Raw genomic sequence first — 21,022 nt, 5'->3', positions numbered from 1 at the left:
ATTTTTTTGAAGGATCTTTTAGAGAGAGTTTGCGATATACGTAATAGAAATGCGTAGCAGAAATAAAAAAAATCATAAAACAACGGCTATTAAAACTTCGTCTTTGACATTATGTAACGTTCGATAATTCACTCGCTGCAAAATTCTGAAATCTAAAATCGTCTACCAGCAGCGTCAGTCCGTATTTACTAATCATATAACTTATTAAAATATTTCACATGAAATAAGTAAATAGAGTATTCACTCTGTTTACATTAAATTATTCTTTCTTTTGTAATGCGACAGGCTTCTTGGCTTGTTATTACTTCCGACAGTACAAATTTTGCTTGAACTCCATTCGTTAAAACAGGCGTAATGCTCTTTAATTTAATATGTAAAGTAATGATGGTGAAAGAATAATTGAAAGCCTTGTTGTTGGGTGTCGATTCACCGGTGGTACAGACTCAAGATGTTCCTATGCTGATAGGCGAATATAAGAAGATTTTCTGAAAAAGCGTATTATAACATGTTTATGGAATTTCCAAAAATCGTCAGTAATGTCGGCAAAGATGACAATACTCTTTTAAAAACACTGCTATATATTTTACGTTGTCTTAATAAAACCGTACCGGCAAATCAGGTTGTTGACGTGGAAAAGGGCTCTAACATTGGGATCTAGTCTACGCGGAACCACTGTATCAAGTGGGGGGTTCAAGGTGGGGTGATTGATGGTTCTTCTCCTTCCCAAGGGGACTGCCGGCCATGTCACCGTCACCACTGTTGCCGCTGTTGCCACTGTTAACTGCTACCGACGTCAGAGGTACCTGCGCTCATAAACATAAAATAACACTAATAAATAAAATATAAGATCCGTCATTACATATTATCATATGTAATCAAGTCAATCAAACATTAGGACATGTTTTTGTCATTGTCATTGGAGAAAGAGGTAGAGGAATAGTCAAATCCAACTTAGTTGGGCAACTTTCTGTAAACGATGAAACAGTCTCGTCCAATATCCCTCAGTGTCTATAGACGAAGATCTACAACTAAAATGTGATTATTTATTACATAGAAATGTCGCGTCTCACTGTGTCTCAAAGGCAAGTTTACTATCGCTCAACAAGATATAAAGAGGGGTACGCTCAGGATTCTTTTACCTCTGGGACCATCAGTCAAAGTTGTGATAGTCTAGAAGTCTTAGAAGTGAAACAATAGTTATTTAAATAGCTCTGTTTAACAGACCTATTCCCTGAAGGAAATTCCTTAAATATCTTGGTGTCATTGTCGTCTCCAGGGCTATAGGATGTCTATTCACAAAGTTAACGACCTTATTGAGGTCGTTGCATGACATGACTGGAAATAGGCCTTTTGTAACCGATTTCATTGGAAATCAATGGGAGAGAGCTATGTCAGGAATGACCGTTCTATATTATAATGACATATTCATAATTTATATTACATTAAAAATCTAAAAATAAATTATGTGTTTATCTGTTCCATAAATAAACAGTCCAGAATATATCAAAAGCTTATAAAAAAGATATTTTTTTTTGACGCTTCATTCGAGTTGTGGTTATGCAAATTAAAAAAAAAATTACCATTTTAAATTAGACCCAGAGCAAGTGTTTGTATTAAATTAAAACAGAGTTCAAATTTAAACTACTTAAAACAAACACTGCCACTATCGTAAAATGTTACGGGAATATAGCATAAATATTATTCAACATTCCAACGGCGCGGGCTACATGAATTATCGTTTCATTGTTTTTAGATTATTCTCTAATGTGTATTTATTGACGTAATTTTGTAAACACCGCAAATACTTCCGAAGTAATTTCGATTTTGTTTAAAATATCAAAACTATTATTTCTTTAATTTTGAGAGCTTTTGGCATATACTAGGTGCAACAATTATAAACACATTAAAGACACAAATATTTCGTATACCGAAGAACCTCCTTCTGCAGAGGTCTATTGCTCGTGATTTCTTTACAAGTTAGAAGGACCAAAACAATCCATCGACAAATAAAAGTACCCTGCGAACAAAGTTGAATCGACAGTGGGAAGGCCATACAGAGTGTAGAACTGGAGGACTTGGGCCTCAAGATTCTGAAGTGAAAACTTAAAGTAGATAGACGACCTTGTCACCGGTATTTGTTGGATGCGGGCTGTTTCTTATTGATCTTATTCAAAATCCTTTAAGCAGGTCAATATCCAGTAGTGAAAATTTACTGCAATGTTAATACTAAAGGGTAATGATGGTACTGAAGGGATCGACTATGTGGGTCTAGTTACAAAGGATATAATAGTAGTGCAAATATAATACAGACGTATTGCAAGAATTACAAATGGTTGGCACCGTTACTGCCAGTATCTTATGTAACTTTGAAAATTTAGAAATTTATAATATTACTAAAAAAAATTAAGTTCCTGCACATTTTTTTAATAAAGGCTCTACTCGGAAACGTTTTTTTTTTCATATTTTTTTTAAATTGGAATACATGGTAGACATGATGTGGCCAAAGCTATTTGTGATTAATTTTTATATATAAAGGCAGAAATATTTATATTGTAATAGGTATAGTAAGATATGACAAAATTTAACACATAATAATATTGGAATACGAACGCCATCAGCTACAGAACTTTTTATAAAAAATTTCAAGCTTATTTTATGTTTTGGCAAAACGGAAAATCTATTAAGATATTACTCTCACTAATTACATATTTTAAAATTGACACGACTGCCCGAGTCGGAAAAAAATAATAATAACAGCTGAATATCATCAAATTATGCGATCCCGTGACCTTGACTGAAAGACGAAGTCGACGGATAAGGGCACCGGGAGACCGCATAATTGGTGACTATTGTCTGACATGATGTTATTTTTTAATTTATTTATTTACTTATATCTTTTTATTGTTTTTATTATAATTTTTTTGCAGAACTCCAGAAAGATCTGGCAACATTCCTCACAAATCAAACCAGTACTACGAATATCGTTAAAAGAACTTACCATAGACACTGCAGTGCATATGTGCGCGTCGGAAGGACGTGGCGGCGTCACCGCGGGATCAAATCTAAAGTCTAACTGCAGCATATAAACAACTGCTGCGAGTGTGCTCACGGAGACAACAAGCTGCGCGACTGCAACTCCTATACACGTTGTACTGTTACACCTGTGAAATAAAGTAAACTAGACGACTCTTATGCATGTGCTTATTTATATATTTTTACATTGACAATGTTGTAATGTTAATAAAACACTTCTTGGAAGAACACAACTTTTATTAAGTTATTAATTATAAGTCTTACAATTGTCTCAGCCTTGCTAAGTTGCTATGTTGCCAAGAGGCGCGTTACCATACACTATAAATGTTACCATTGTTGGAACACAATATTCTTAAGGATAAAGTACTAGTAATGAATTTTTTATTATGCTGTTATACAGGGCTGATTGGTATTAGGTGTAATTTTAGAGGGTGAATATAAAGCTTAATTGCTATTAACGTATTGTACACTATATCCAAAAATCAATTCTTGATGTTATTTTTAGAAAACTCTTGCGCGAAATTCGGATAACAATAATTTAAAATTAATTTTTTGAGACTGTAGTGACAAAAGCTATTGAATTGACGCATAATAGAACACAAAAAATATGTTTCAGAGTGATAATAAAGGATGATTAGAAATAGATGCACAGGCTTGAAAGATTTTATGCTTACAAACGTGCTAAACAATCGTCCCTCTAAATTTGTATACCTATAACCACCTATTACCACTGATGGAATATAATACTTTCAGAGAATAGGTTAGTAAAGTGTTTATTCTTCGTGTCGAAAAATTAGCGATGGTATATATAAAGTGTATTTAACAAATCAGTACAACTAGGAAGTTGTACTGATTTGTTGAATGAAAATTGTTTATATTTCTATTCATATTTTAAAACTTGTCATTGTACGTGATATTTATGCTTCTTTAACAATGTGTCTTAATTATTTATTTACATATTTAGTTTGTTTGTATTGTTACTCATTATTTTTTGACCAAATGTTAAACTTACACCAGCAATTTAGTTTTTCTACACGAGTAATTCCTTCCTATGATTATTGATGGAAGTGATCGCACTTAAATATAAAACTATCTATTGTTACACTGACAATATTTGTTTAGTTATAAACCACTTCAGTGCTAAGTCTCCTGTACATCTGGAAAAAAAAAACTATTTTTCTATTTATGTATCTGTCTACCAATTTAAATATCTTGTACGTATAATACGTACGTAAAGAATCACCATTTTTCAAAAACGGCTAATGAAAAAATCTAACCTTAACTAAACGAAATCCTTATTAAGTGTGCATGTTTCAAACATTACGTTATTTACAAAGGTACTTTAAACTGAAGCTCAGTGGTGATTTTCGGTACTTGAAGCCCTAAAATGCTATTGTTTTTATAGTAATACTATAAATTACATACTAAGAAAACTTCGAGAAGTTTCGGAATAATAAAATCGTATGTACTTTTGCAATAAAAACTATACAAAAGTATTGACGTATGATGCCATACATCATAGTGTTAAAATCTCCTATAGACGACAAGTTTGCCTTATGCCATTGCAACAGCTGTTTAGAAACTTGTTCAATAACACGCATTTAGTTTAAAAATAAAAAGTAAAAAAAAAGTGATATATGTAGTAAGCGATGTGTAATAGACATCGTAACTCGAAGAATTGTTTGTCTGAAGTGGCAGCAGGTGAAGCATATCGCTCATGCGATCGACGGCCTTTGGGACCGAAAGGTTCTCAAGTGGTGCAACAACTTAATCAGTGGGATTTTATCTGAGGACTCAATCTTGAACAGAAGACCATAGAAATACGATGTGGTGTTAAATTGTGTGCGAAGGCGGTCAGTTAACAACTGAATTTCGTCAAATTATTCGATTGCGAGCCAAATCGATTGCATCACTAGATGGATCAACAAGATAGGGAAGATTACGAGAGTCGCTGGATGATGGCAATGCGAAACCGTCCATCATGGCAATATTTAGGACTGGCCTATGTCTTGTGTGGGCGTCTATCGGATGATATGATGATGATAAATAATCATGATGATGCAGTATCATCTGGTACTTAGTCGCTTATTAATATGTAATAATAACCGGTAATCTATTCTTCACTTACCCTAAATTGGTGAGGGATCTAAAACAGAAAGCTAGCATCGCTATGTGAGCCGCAACGGCCACCGCCCACAACGAGGTCAAAGGTACCGCAGCACACGGCGCAGGTCCCAGGACTCGCCAAGGTGTCCCCCAATTCCTTGTTGTGTTAGATCGCGCTGAGTTCCAACCGCCAAATCCTCGGCTGTAGTAGACCGATGTCGCTAGTAAGAGAATATTATTTAACTTTAACAAACCATTTCTGTGTCAAATTACTTTCGATTTTAAAATATTTAGTTGTTGGTGAATAAGTAAGTGAATCATAGTTGAATTTACAAAAAAGGGCATTTAAGCGATTCATTTGTTCCTACGATTTCAATAGCGACTCGGCTACTACAAACTAAAAAAATCATTTTTGTGATATTAGTTATAGTAGGTACGTATATACATATCTCACATAAGACTGTCTGACTGAAATTCATATTCGCAAGAGTTCCATTGATATCTGTTTCCTCGTTTGAAATGTTTTATAGGTACCATTAACACGTTCATATATACGCTCATTTGTTTTATTAAATGAAATTAGGTTAAAAGTCCACTTTGAAAAATTCGTGAAGACCTTGTTTTTAGCTTCCTCTTTGGGTCTGGTCAACAAGTACACTGAAATTTAATAATCGTAGACGCGTGAACGTTTTGATGATAAAACGAACTGACATCTCGATACTCAAGGAAGTCAGTGACAATGAGGCTTTCATTTATTTGCCTGCAAAGAGATCTTGAATATTTTAGTCGTATTGCATGTAAAGATGGCCGTAACTATTAGAAAATAATCCTTAAAGGTAAGATCGAAGGTGAAAGGCCACAGGGATTATTCTGTAAAATTTAGAATGCTATATGCGACGACGACAATCACAACCGATGGTGCAGATTAGTTAAGAAGAAAATAATTCGTAAAGAGATCACAACCTTTAGCCATGAAGATTACGATGCCAAGAGAAGGATGAGAGCTTTTATAATTGAATTTTTATTGTATCTTTTGTTTAGCGAAGCCTTTGTCCTACTAACTAAAAGACATTGTTAAATAAATTTTAAAGTTGTTTTATTCAAATTATAGTCTTTGCTCAATATAATACACCAACTCACCATTTCGAGAAATTTTCGAGATCATATGTTCCCGCCTTGAGAAGTTGAATGCATGTCTGAAGCATGCTGACGGATGACGGCATTACATTACATATGCTAAAAGCTATTTATTTTATGCAAATAACACGGTCTCTAGGGTTAGCTTATCTCGTAAGAAGATTACAGTTTATAAGCTCTTTTCATATCACAAAATATAACATTACGAAGATTCCAAGTGAAGTTTTAATGTGTAGAACAATTGTTTTCAAATTTCGGTACATTATGCATAAACGAAACGATTATGTTATTATATATCATTTAGAAAAATCGTACCAAATGATAAAAATAAAGATTTTTTTTAAATACATCGCAAAATACGTAAAAGGATTTCCCTTTGGTTTTATGACGATGGCGTTTTTATGTAATGATAATAGCGCCGTAAACATGGTTAGCGCTAGAAAAAAATGTGAGCTTATTAGAAGTTTCTCCAGCTACTATTTCATTTATTACTACTAAATTTCTTAAGTGTTTGTTTCAAAATTCTGAATCTGATAAGTGTTGATAAGTAAAGGATTGTTTATATTTTTGGTAACATAGCTGGGGAATGAATTGCGCAAATAAAATCTACTAAAAAAACCTACCCGAGTTTGTTTGACTTCTTTACAGATTAAGACGCTGGGAATCTTTGCAGCTGTATTCTGATATGAAAAATGTCATTATCTGGGAATTTTTTTCTAGATTTTTTCGAATATTAATTGACTGGCCATTCTTAGAATTTGAAGAAAAAAACTAAGAATTTTTTTTAAATATTTTGCAAGTATGTTATAGTCCCTGTCATAAATGAAAATAGGAATACGAGAGGTCCTCAAAAAAGTTGGCCATAAATTATAAAAAAATATGCATATTCTGACATAGTTCTCATAACTACAAAAGTATTGATACGAAGTGAAAAAAATGAAGTTACATCACTGAGTGTAATGATAATTATATTATCATCATTTCAGATTTCCAATATAAAACGATAGGAAACGGCGTGTATCCAGTGCCTGCTGGTGATTTTAACCAATGGCATTGTATGAACATTTGTGTTTTAGCAATAATTTTGATTGTCATAATTAGCTTACTCATTTTTTAAAAATAAAGGGAAATAATGTCGAAATCAAAAGCAATTTAACATCGATATGTTCGTACCTATAAGTATGTTTGTATATATGTATGTGTGTAAAGTAATGTATGTATGTACACCTTTAACTGCCCTCTCCTTCATGTCTCATCTACATCCAAAGTTTTTCTGTTAGAGATCTCCTCGAGCGATAAGACCGCCTCTTATAAATAGTTTCAAAAAAATATTTTCCTTAATATTAAATAAATATGTTTTTATTTACTTGCAGCAATGACGGTTATCGCTCCAGCTGGTACGCCCAATCCCAGAGCAGGTTTTTGTTTCTCTTCTAACCAACCCACAGCTCCCACCACCAGGCCACCGATTCCACAAACGATCTAGAAAGAATTATTACCTTTTTAATGACACAAAGGTGATTAAAATCCGCTTTGATCTATCTTACTTAACATTGAATATTTCATACACTAAGAAGATAATTACATAATTAGCACTTCCTTCGTGTAACCAATCACTTCTTGCATTATTAACTATACGCGAGATATGAAATCTTAAGGATATAAAAGAATTAAACACTATGATTTACTGGCCTTCTATCTGCACTGACTTTACAGACTTCTTTTATATTGGAAGGACCAGAAAGTAATGTCATTTTCTTAAGTTCAACTTAAATTCACACGACTACATTTTTAACAAGTTTTTATTTCTTATCAACAATATATTCACTATACAAATTTTCAATGTGGACGAAGTAAAAATCAATCGGTTTTTCTGTAAAATGTATCGACAACAATGACATTACTTTCCGGTCCCTCTAATATTTTTTAAAAGTATTATAATATTACGTAGAAGATTCATTATTTTTTTAAAAAATTCCGCAGTAACTATAAACATTAAAAATATAATGATAATTGAATCTTTGCACGTCAGATAAAATAATTGTTTAACAACAGCCAGTACTATTAATCGAAAATAAAGTTTTATTTCACTTTTAAATTCAGAATGTAACAGAGCCAGATGACAATCACCTACTCGCAGGATTAATGTTATTATAAAAGCGTCCGACACTACCGTAAAACCATAAAACTTTTTTAAACATAAAAGTCAGAAAAATGGTAATGGATACTGATATGATTGGCCTATAACCTACAGACATAAGGATTCAGTCATTAATTCATAAATAAGTTACACTTTTTTTAATAGGAACTTATAAGATCAGCTTCGGTCAACACAAAGTTTGTTCGGTCAGCTACTGTTTGTTATTTATAGAGTCACACACACACGTACTCGTGCGTCAATATATATATTTTTATAGTAACGAAACATAATGGTTTTGCATATAATTAAAGACATTAATATACTTTTATTTCAGAACTTCCTACGCTTAAAAGCTTTATTCTTTATTGATCGCATTATGATTGGACATAGCAGTGCAATGATGTATAAAGATAACCTATCTATTTAATTGCGGTTGTGTTTATTCAGATAAACGCCATGTTTAAATGTTGGCGTTGGTTCAAACGAGAGACCGAAATAACTCGCTTTTATTACTCACACAATTTAAATATTTGTGTGTTGTAAAAAATAATTCATTATCACGGTTAAGGTTTAATCCAGGGTTTTCTAGAAGATCATAAATATTATTTAATTAATATTTTAAGAATATACGAAACATAATTGTGGGTGTTGGTTCTGGGCGTTCGTGTATTCGACGCCATGTTTGTTTGATTTTTGTAATATTTTAATTTGTGTATATTAAAGATATTTGGTACAAAATTTACTACATGACTTATATATTATTTATACAAGGTTATTAGTTATAGGAATATGAGCTTTAAAGGGGTGAATTTATAGCATAGGTTGTTTACCGTCAATTAATGTATGGTATACATTACATAAATAAATGGTTTTGAGAAATAATAAATAACGTAATGATAATATAGAAACAACAAGCGTTTAAATCCGGATTGCTACAAATTAAAATTAATTAATGTTTACTACATATACCTGCGATTTTGTACTTCCAAAGGTTATTGACCCAATGCATTTTAATAAGAGTGATCATTTTATATTTGATTTGAAATAGGTGCCAAAACTTCAAAGCTTTTTGTTGGCGAATGAGCTGTACTTTCACCTCATTTAAAGCGTATATTAAATCACCCCAAATATCATTTCGTAATGGGTGAAAAATTGAATATGTTATTTCTCTGAAGGAAGTATTAAAAACTATATTATTCTTGTAAATCGAATTAAAATAATATTTAAATAATTTAATGCGTAAATAGTTATCGACAATGATTCCCTGGAATATACTAAAATTAGTTTAGACACGCAAACAATTAGATGCAGAAATTATTTTTTATAAATGAAAATCTGGTTTTTGGTAACAATAGATAATTTAACCTTATATAAACCTGTGACGTTTAAAATGGAATGCATGTCATGAAAGGCATATAAGATGAGAAACGTAAAATATTTCGTCATTATCATCATTTGACCACTAGGATGTCCACTGCTGGATTTGAGCCCAAAAACTTTGACTTGTTAATCCGCTGGGTTATGTCGGTTACTTTTGTTTTAGAAGATTAATGATTCGAACTCGTAGAAAACTTCCGAGCATTGCCTTTTCATGGATCATCGAGCAGCTGTAAGCTTGTAAATGAGACCCGGAGATAAAATTTAACAAAAATAATAATGAAGCCTTTATTCTGATCGACTTAACTTGATAATATATTTAAAGAAAAAAACAGGTTAAATAAAAAAGGATTAAAATTTATTCTGGTATTCGCTGCTTGTTTATTTTTGCTGCAAAGGCCTTCTCCAAGGAGTTACATTTAACAAAATTAAATTTATTGTAAAACCTTTTGTCGTTATGTCGCACTGCAGGGATTTACTCTTTTACTATCCATTTCTCGTATGAAGCATTTCATTGCATATATCTTTTTATTGTGTCCTTTAAAAGAGTGAAAAAATTGCTAGATTTTTCGTTCGAATATGCTTTAAAAAGAAGTATAATATGAAATGTGATAATAGAAAAACTATCGTCTTATTACTATACTAAAATTAATATTAAAATTATTTTCCCTCTGTTCACTTTGATTAAAAATTCAGAACTTTGAATATAATCATCGAGGGACAAAGTTAAGTGATTGAGCAGTGTATGTTTACAAAATTGATAGCTAATAGTGATAAGAAATAAAAAGAATACCGGTTCTCCATGCCAGTGGGAATAGATTTAAATATATAAAAAAGTGAAATACTCGCAAAATTTTAAAATAAAACTGGTCGGTGACAACCCTAAATAAGATTGATGTATCATAAAACACCTGAATGTTAATGTTCCTAGAAAACAACTGCATATCTGTAAAGTTTCTGTCATCGAAACGTGCACAAATATTTCGAATCTTGAGTTATTATTTCAGAATTTTTAGTTACTTAGTTGTTTTTACATTATACTCTCGTGTTTTTCGTTATTTTTAATTCTTCTGATTGGACGATTGTAAGTATGATGGGTAAATTTTATAAATTTAAAATGTTCTTTCACGACTTCGGGCATGTTATGAATTTTTATGCTTTTTTCAACGAAAAACTATAGTGGTCACAGAAATAACACGCATTTTAAAAACATATTCTCACACATTTTCACATAACAACTGCGATTGTGCTTCGTCATCTTTATGTATATTAGTTAAATACAAATCAGTTAAATAAAATTGGCTAGTTTGTTATTATCTGCATATTTCACGTAATATTTGAGTTTATGTTATTGAAATAATTAATTTAATTTAAAGTATTTATTTACGGAAATAGTAGGCCAAGTATAACTGTAAAGTTAAATCAATTTTCTATTTTGTTTAAGTTTTTTTTGTTAATGGTAGAGTCTGTTTGACATTAACAACTTCACCGAGTTATAATTGACGGAGCATTGGACGCTTTGTATAGACATCCGATGCACTAAACATAAGGGTTACTCACTAAGTGCATATGTGGAGGCATCGCAGACTGTATTGTTATTTTGTAGTGTCTAATGCTGTTAATTTTTAATATATATTTTTTTTCAGATGATAAATTCAAGTTTGTTAAACTATTGTAGCAAAACTTTATGTGAATATTGTGTAGGTAAATATTGTATAAAAATAAATATCGAAGAGAAACTTAACAAGTTTTGTGTAAATAAAGCTCAACTTCATCGAATTTTAAGTTGAAAAAGACCATGGAATCAAAATTTATAAATTCAAAAATCCTACAACATTGTTAATGTTTTGTGATATGTAAAGTTTAGAAATAAATAGCTTTAACTATTACATAAACGTCATTTGCGAATTTGGTGACAAACAGTCTTCATTTGTTCTGGGATTTAAGATCAGGACGCATTTGAAACTCTCTTAATATTAAGGGGTGACATTATTTACGAGTTCAATAAGATTTTAGTTTCTATCAAATTTGTCTCTTATGGCGTTCTTCTCACTACGTGCATTCGATGCGATGGACGTTATGTTAATAATCGAAATGAGTTCGCGGAAAGAAGTCCTCGAGTTAAAAATTACACGCTGGCCAATTGTATTCCAGTTACAACGATGACGTTTGAACAAGGAGGGACTATACCAGTGTGGTTGTATAGTGTTGTGACAGTAGTGTAATGTAAGTGTTAAGAAGCGAGGACTACTCGGTGGTCGGGAGCGAAGCGATCCGAACTTGACCGCCTTCACTTGAACGTGGGCAAGACGAACGCGGCTGCCAGTGTCTTAGGTATTTGTGTGTCGTATATCGCTTTCGACGGGGGCCCGATGTGCAGTCTCATTACATATATGTGTATCACAACAAATGATCCAAAGTAAAAAAAAAAGTACAAGTATATTAATAGACGATTTCTATCAAGAGAGATTTACTAATACCATAATAATTCTATTAAAATGAGTATAAATTATTTTTACCTGTAAAACTCTGACTCTGAGGGCAACTGCGAATGGGTAGGTTTGTACACCAGGTGACAAAGGTTCATCACCTTTGGAGACGCCGCTCAGAGCACTGCACACAGACTGCTTCCGCGACCACATTTTAGATTATGTGGTGATTGCTAAAATAATGATGAAATATATTAGTGTTGAAATGTAAAAAGATATGTGTATTTGGGTTAGATTTGAACTGTCTCCGTGAGAAGACACAAACAATGGGAAGTCAAGACGAAATAAAATTATTGTTATGAAAGATCGTCACGACAACCGATCTCGTATTCTGCGGCTTGCAGCACAGCAACCTTATCTATGTCATCGGTTTACATAGTAGGGAACCTACCCACGTCGCGTTTACCCGTTCGTGGCAATTCGACAACCTTTCGGCCCTTACGCCCCCTCTCACGGCCAATTCAGAAGTGCAATTCACTCAACGATTACTTAATTATTAGGTAAGGATAGTATATAGTAGTAGATAGTAGATAGTAGTAAGGATTGTTATACTTCAGTCCACCAGATAAAATTATTTTTTGCGTATCAAATATCTACTGCTTTATTTCGAATATCTCTGTCCCATATTCACATTTTGGTTAACGATGTAATAAATATTTGCGAAAATGAGTAGTAGTAGTAAGTATTTGCGAATATTCATAAATGATCTTGTAAATTTAACAAAAAAATTACTATTTATTAGGATCGAGTTGACACAAATGTGTCGTACCTTTTTTGTATATATAATTGGCGTGGTCGATAAGTAAATGTCGATGATCCGCACGATCGGACCCCCGTAACGGTTCAGTGGACCGCAGTAAAAAAAACCGCTACGTTCGTCGTTGCACACTGGAAAATCAATATGGTAAGAACTGGACCGACATCACTTTGGAGATTTTTTCATTCATTTTGATTTTTTCATACATATCATTCCACCAAGTTATTCTTTTATTTGTAGGAATTAATGAGAGTCACATGGTGAAAGGAAGGTTATCAATTCACACACCTTCCACAGTCAAATACGGTTTTATGTTTGTCGGGCAAATGAAGAATCAAGTATTTGTCATTTGACATATTGTTCTGATTAAAGAAATATACTCCCTGGAAGATGTTCTCGAACTTTTGCCAAAACAAAAGGCGAAGAAATATTTATATATTGCTCTGATGTCACTTTGTTCTAGTTTTTAAAAATAATCGTTGCAATAGACAAGTAATCATTCAGGCGAAACAATATTTTTTTTTCTTAGATTAATTCATAATGACAAAGAAACGTTATTTTAAAGTAACCGCTATTTGTTGAATATTTTTGTATAAAGCGTTTTATGTTCGAATTTTGAAATAAATTTTTAAATATCATTTTTAAACTGGCCATTTCTGTAAGCTTTCAGCGTCATAAAACTACTGCCCATAGTTATGATTTATCGCTTTCCGACATTAACGCGTAGCGTGGTTGATATTTATCAGTTTTTATCTGTGTCTAATGAAAAAACCGAACACGTTTAATATCAGCACTTAAAATAGCTTTAGCAATATGAAGTTTGTCAATCAGCTCGTTGTGTTGATTTGGGAACGAAATCTGTTATGGACCTTGTTTTGACGTAACCACGTTAGGTACGACTTAAACTTTAAAGTTGGTATGATATATGTGGCTAAATGTTGAACTTAATGAACTAAACTTTCGACAACACTGACAAATGCGAGGCAGCTTTGTATTTGATAGTAGATACAAACACATAAGTAAAGTTACCATATGTTAAAATTAAAAGAATTTTTGTAGGATATGTCGTTGATGAGTTTCCAGGCGACGAGATATCATTACACTGCAATCTATTAATATTTGTAGTACAAGACCTAATTAAATAAAACAGCCTTAAAAATACGAGCGGTAAACTGGACAAAGTAAAATATACTTTTAACACTATTTTTCCTGATATAAATATCATGGAATAGAATAACATAAATACAATGTTAGTTATATTTATTTTTTAGGTTATGTTTTAAGGTAATAACAGGGTTCGTATCGGAAGTTACAACTATTATTTTAACGAATAATAAAAATCAAAAATTTATAATAAAGGGTTGAAGTTAAAGGGCTCTCAACGATAGAACGGTATATGCATCTTATAAACTAATGCAAATTTTATTATTATCACCACCATTTTAGCCCTAGAATATTCTTTACTGGATTTACATCTGTTGTATATACTTCCAATGGACCCTGTTGCAAGTGGCTTGCATCCACTATCTTCCTGTTGGATATCCAACGCTGCGCTTGTCGGTTCTGGTTTTTATTATATAATAGGCCAGAGCATCTAATTGTTTTGCGTGCTTGAGACTTGCGAACTGTCATTAAATTTTAACAATTCGCTGGGCTATGTCGATTGTATTCGTTCGTGCTCGTACAGATCTCAAATATGTATAGAAATACATCTCTGTGGCTCATTAATAAATCTCTTTATAATATTTAAGTTAAACAATTTTAAGTGTTGAAATTCAAAAAGAAATGTACAACTTTTCCTATTTAACAAAGACTCCTTTTCCTCGAATGTGCTAGATCTTAAATGTAAATCTTTTCTAGTTAAGATAAATTGGCACGACAGCAGCGAATGTCGTTTTAGTGCTAGATATTTGTTAAGATTGTCATAGCAGTTTGCAAAGGCACAAAAAATAAAATAACACAAAACGCCAATTGATAAGACAAAGAAAATCAAAGATATCGTGGAAATCTCATTATTCACCTACTTTGATAAAACTAATAAAGATAAATATAAAAGAACGAATAGTATTTTTTATAATAAAGAAACATTGCACAGTATTTCTTCAAAGCATATTAATACTTTCTAACTGAGTACTATTGCTATCAAAAAAAACTGGAACCTATAAAAACTATTTAAACTATTTTGAGTTGCAATGCTAAGAAGCATCATTCTTTATATTTTTAAAACTATAAGACGACCGAACTTTTGAACCGCGCCTTAGATTTTCAGGTGAAGATTGAGGAAAAAAGGTTTAGCGCTGCCTCCGCGAACGTTGACAGCAGACTATTGAAACGTAGCGGCAGATGTCCTTTCGCGTCTGACCGCTTCGCGTCCACCTAAGGCGCGGTATAGCGGTTTCGGTAGCATTTAAGTGTTGTTTGATTGTTGGCATTTTCAGCTAATCCAGGTGTTTGATAGCGTTTGACCTAGACTTCAAGACAAGAGCTTTTTTGCGAGAATCAGCTCGTGGCGTAGATATATTAAAAATTCTTTCCAAATGAGAGGCTGTCATACGATTGTGTAAGTCGATGCTACATGGGGTAACTTGATGTTATAGCACACCGGTAAGATGATAATTAGAGACTATTATCGGTATCGGAAAGATGTGTACAGCTAGTGTTGTCCATACCACAACGTGTCGGAAAAAAAAACAAATGAAAAGCTACTATCATTCGAATGTCGGGATGAAGAAAGGGTGATCTGGCTACATTGTTGACTATAAAGGGTAATTAAACTAAACTGTGATCGATCGATTAGAATAAAACGTATTTGCGTTATGGATACTTTAGTTGCTTACGGTGGAACGTAAAGGATGGAGTTAATATACTTATAATACTATATATCTATTAGCTACGTATTTCGACTAACACTAAAAATAAATCTTAACAAAAAGTCATAAATTACTCTGCGTTTATTAGATTTATATACGAAGAGCTAAAGAGATGCGAGGTGTCCTCTGTAAATCAGGTGCCTTATCTTTAACAACCATTCTGTCAAAGCCTTTCATATATATGTCTAGAATATACCAACATATTTGACTAATCTTTTTCACAAAGTTTATTATTCCGTTTACGATGAAAGCGTATAGTTGGATTTAAACTTTAAAAGCAAGTAGTTAAATATTTTTAAAATATTTATTTAAACTGTTTAATAAGTGGGAAAAAAATTGTCGAGTAATTTTTAGTTCACATTATTTTTTTTAATTTTTAGAACTTTACAATTATTGTAATTAATTTCCTTGCTTTAAAATAAACACCTTTCTTATGTTTTTATTTTAATTGATTGGCTACTCTACATTCTTTATTCGTCAATTTAATAATTTTTTTACGGATTTGTTTCTCCTCCACGATATTGTGACTGTGGTTTCTGCGTGATGTGTTATAAACTTTGTTGTTTCATTTGTTGCGAATCTGGTCTATCTACTGCAATGGTCCTCTCTACCATAACATTTTTTAATTTCGTATTCATAACGGTTAGAAATTTCTGCAGATTATCTTATTTTCAGACGTGATCAAGATTCTTAAGAATTTATTGTGAATAAATGAGTTATAGCCTTGTACCAACCTCGAGACTCTTTATTGTCAGAGTCTTCGTTCGTTACGTCGTCTTGTGGTTGTTATACATTTTATTCCATCCCTATCTTGAAAGGAACCAAATTTCTGTAATTATTAGCTTTGAGATTTTACGTTTTGTGCCAGTGGAAACAAATGACGATTGCCAGGTAATCATAACATATTGATTATTTTTGTAATGTTTTTATTATTCCATGTCCTATCCAAGTAATTAATAGTGGCCATTATTCACCACATTACCATTCACGTCTCTGATCACTATTTCAGTAGGCCGTCTACAGCTGGACATAGTCTCCTCCATATTGACACAAAAAATTTTAGACCTTTTTCTTTATTTGAAATCTAAAATTAAAAGTTTATTATTAAATAAAAATTATCATAGCATTTAAAAGTTTTTAGTTGATCAAAACGTGAAGAACTTGATTAGATGATTCATTTACCGGTTTGATATTATAATGGACATATTAAAAATCGTTAAATTTCATTTAAATGGAGCAACTGTTGATTTCATGGCCGGTTTTGGCTACATATCAGCATCCTGAGTCGTTGTTAACTAGCCACTTATAATGTCGTTTATAATTGACGATTCGAAAGTAGTACGTAAAAATGTCTACTTGAGTAAAGATATTTTGAAAGAGAATTTGAATTGAGCACTGTGAATGTATAGCATTGATCTGTCTGTAAAAACCAGATATAAACTTCAAACATATGAAGATAAAATAGCATTAGCACTAGTTTCAATCACAAAGGTTTTTTATATTTTTTTTTATAAAACGATCAAATACACGACTTCAATGCAAACACAGTTAAACATATGAAACTGTTAGTCAGCAATTTGTGTAAAGTTATGTTCGTTAGGTAGAGCGCAATCTTTTCCTACCCAGTCTCTATATTTGATAGTCAAATAAGAAAGAACTTTGGAATCAAATTTACAAAAATCGATCAGAACTAAAATAAAAGATCTTTCTACGTAGAAATTAAAAATGGATAAAAATGAATAGTTTGACTTGCACGACTACTGCTACATAGCGGAAGTAGCTATATATTAGTCCTTTTCTTACTTAGGATGGGCTTCTGCAAAGATATAACTGTATATTTTTGATATATATTCAGGCGTCATATCAAATATAATTGTATATTTGATATGACGCCTGAATATATTTGATAGATTATGTAATATTCATGGAAATGCCATTTATTGGTTAACATAACAGTCTACGAGTAGGGGGTGTTTAACGGTCATGAAGAGAGACAGCTGTGTATCTCGCTATTACGAACATAAACATATTTTTTCTTATTTATAATATTACCTTATTTTAACTGCAGCGTATCGCGGTTAATTGTCTATTGCAAAACTGTCATCTCAATATTAGCGTTTTATTTACATTGTCGTCCCTATATTTAAATTAACAAAATCAACCGTGAGAGAATGTACGTTCCAATTATTAGAACAAAGGCTTCTTTTAAACAAAGAGACCGCGGATACAGTGTTGATTTGTAAATGTCAAATACTTTTTTTGTTTTTTGATCCAATACGTTAGTATTTTTATGACTTTTCCATTGCCGTGAAGATAAAGGATTCGTCTTTATGGGCAGTGCTTACGACATAAAAATATACATGATGTGTTCTGTGTTCTTTATTATCTTGACATATTTTGTACTGCCTGAAGTTATTGTGGTGTATTGGCTTTCCATTTGAAAAAATTAAATTAATGTAACCTATTTTAAAGTAATTACTTTATTTATTCGTTAAATATGAAACAAGTAATTTTGTGATCGATAAATATTCACTGATATAAATATTTCTGAAGTGTCCTGTCAATTTTCCATTTTTTTTTCTATTACAACCTTATGCAAAATATCAGCAAAGTTATAAAAAATGGTCAGAATGAAATCGGTGCAGTCTTTCTTAGGATATAGTATGTCTAATCATTTGTATAAATATATAAATGTAAATAAAAGTTTGAATAAGACATGCGGAGGGCGTGCCTAAGTAGTATCGTTTGTCTTGAAAGTGCGGTATTGTAAGGGTACAGTTTCAACGTAACCGTAGCCTATTTTGCTTGCGGTCGTGAATATAAATCGCTGGAAATCCCTTTTGTCAAACGAAGAACATCTGAACCGTATTTCAAATGGCTTTTATTTACGACAAACGTGGATGAAATAATACATTTTTGAAGCCAAAGTGAACAGTGGGTGGTAGATAAGGGTCCGTGACTTTTGATCGTAAATCGCAGGTTGGAATCCAGGTTCAAATCCACCACTCACAAATAATCAAAGAACACATAAACAGGTTACCTTAGAGATATTTGAGCCACTAATACAAAACATTTAAACGACAGTTATGAATAAATAGTTGTCTCTCTCCCACTTGGCGTGGTTTGCACAACTCTTACTTAATTTCAGCTTTGTAGTTCCAGAGCTATAGAGAGGAGTCATCATTTAACTAACGTCAAACCTAAGTACAGACATACTTCCCGTCGACTAAAGAAAATCTACCTCTGACTCAAACTGATTCTTCTCGATATTGATATTGTTTACGAATTTTACACTGTTGATTTAACAACATAAATAAAAAACAAATTTATTATAAAAATTCAAATTCATATCACAGTAAATATTTTTATTCCACTTTTAATACTCTTATAGGCCAACAAACATAGTTTCCACTAGACAACTTATTACTTCAATGGTTAACGAACGAGTGACCGAGCTTTCGACTCAATAATCAAAACGCTGTTTCAACCCCACCACTCTCAATCGTTTTACAGGAAGTTATCACAAAAGAGCGACGGGGTTTTATAAAATTATTACAAGTGTAACTTATGAACCCTGACATCATATCGCCGGACATTTAGCACAGAAATACGAAAACGCAACGACAGATGAAGTTATATAAATGTTAATTTACTTTTCTTACATTAATGCAAGTTATGTGTATAATTTTTTGATTCATGAATGTTAAAAATATCGTTAAAACTTTTATATCATCTTTATAAACTATACGAGAATTTCGGTTAAACTGCCATTAGATTTGTCTTTTCATATTTCATCATTTTCCTGATGTCGGTTCAATGTATTTCATTATCATATACAGATGCTCCCAGCAATAATCGGTATAAATACTGAACTATAATGAAGGTGATGAAGAATCCTAAACATTCTTTACTATTCTTAAGCTCATTTAAGTGAGAACAGGCTGAAAACGTAAGTTTTCAGTCGACGTTGATCGATTCTCAAGTGCAAAATGAAAATTACCTTCGGGTAATAAATCTTGTGATCGCGCAAAATCGATTATGTCTTCTCTCTTTACTTTTATTCTAATTTATAGTTTTCTGTCTTATAATTACGGAATAACATCATATGATAATATCAGTGGGAGTAAGAGCGAGAGGTCATTGTACTTTCAGCTCATAGACGCCCACAAGCATAGAATACCCTCAAAAACCTAATACCTCAAAAATATCATTAGGGGATGTATCATAACAGTCATGCTTGACATGTGGATTGGCGATTGCAATGTGATATAATGGCATGTATGCTGTTGCCCATTCTCTGGAATCAAATGCAATCTATAAAATTACGTCCCGGGAACCAAACCGGAAACTTGCAAGTTTCAGTCGTCTACCACTGGGCTAGCATTGTTCCAGCAGAAGTGAGAGGTATAATAGCGAAATCACTTTAAAACCTGTTGAAAGATTTAGACCTGTCGAGGTCGAAACTGGTCATTTGTGGAACTAACTTCCAAAGTAGGATTGGCAGGACCCTATTCACGCATGGGTTGAACTGAAGTCCTCACAAACAGGGCCATTAAAAAAAGCACCTGCTAATCGGGTTCCCAGCTCCGAGAACCATACCCGGTTCCTTTTACTACAACGCTATGGACTAGCACCCTCATTGTCAATCCTCGGCATGCTCAGAAGTTGCGTTTCATTGTACATTAATAGCGAAAGATCTTTTTCAAGAATATAGACTTAATGTAACCGCTAATATCAAGTATTTGTTCTTTGTTTAAGTATATTGTAAGCTTATTGGAGATATAAATAATAACTGCGGCTTCGCAGACAAAATTGTCGTTTGAACCGCTAAATGAATCTCTCAAGACATTGTTACGCTGCTAGTCGAGTCTACGAAGAATCGCGGAAACTGTGCTTTATTAGAAGTGTAATCAACAAAATAATTATAGTAATGGTAACAAAAATCCACGAGAATGAGCTTCGAAATATATTATTTAAGGCATATTTATACGGGGGGAGTACACGTGTGAGTAACAGAAAGCTAGTCGTTCGCCCCATGTGACAGCGTCAGACCAGTAACTCAATCGTGCGAGTGGGTCAGCTACCAGCATGCAGGCTATTTCAAACTTCGTTG

The 21,022-nt window shown here is 32.6% G+C and overlaps 1 protein-coding gene across 1 annotated transcript; it reads right to left on the bottom strand.

Annotated features, from left to right (window-relative positions):
* Positions 1-665: 665 nt before the first annotated feature.
* On the bottom strand, positions 666-12,435 carry LOC137926264 (uncharacterized). The gene is made up of 5 exons (XM_068769859.1): positions 12,313-12,435; positions 7,644-7,758; positions 5,162-5,360; positions 2,999-3,161; positions 666-803 (listed from the first exon to the last, which is right to left on the bottom strand). Exons 1-5 carry the CDS (start codon positions 12,433-12,435, stop codon positions 678-680), a joined length of 726 nt encoding a protein of 241 aa, XP_068625960.1. The 3' UTR covers positions 666-677.
* Between the last annotated feature and the right edge of the window lie 8,587 nt (positions 12,436-21,022).

The sequence above is a fragment of the Battus philenor genome, unplaced genomic scaffold, assembly GCF_028537555.1.
Source record: "Battus philenor isolate CCGP_79_NKW_IND1 unplaced genomic scaffold, ilBatPhil1.0.hap1 SCAF_10, whole genome shotgun sequence".
NCBI classification, from domain to species: domain Eukaryota; kingdom Metazoa; phylum Arthropoda; class Insecta; order Lepidoptera; family Papilionidae; genus Battus; species Battus philenor.
The sequence above is the reverse complement of the archived record's forward strand: the minus strand, read 5'-3'. Positions and strand labels throughout refer to the sequence as shown.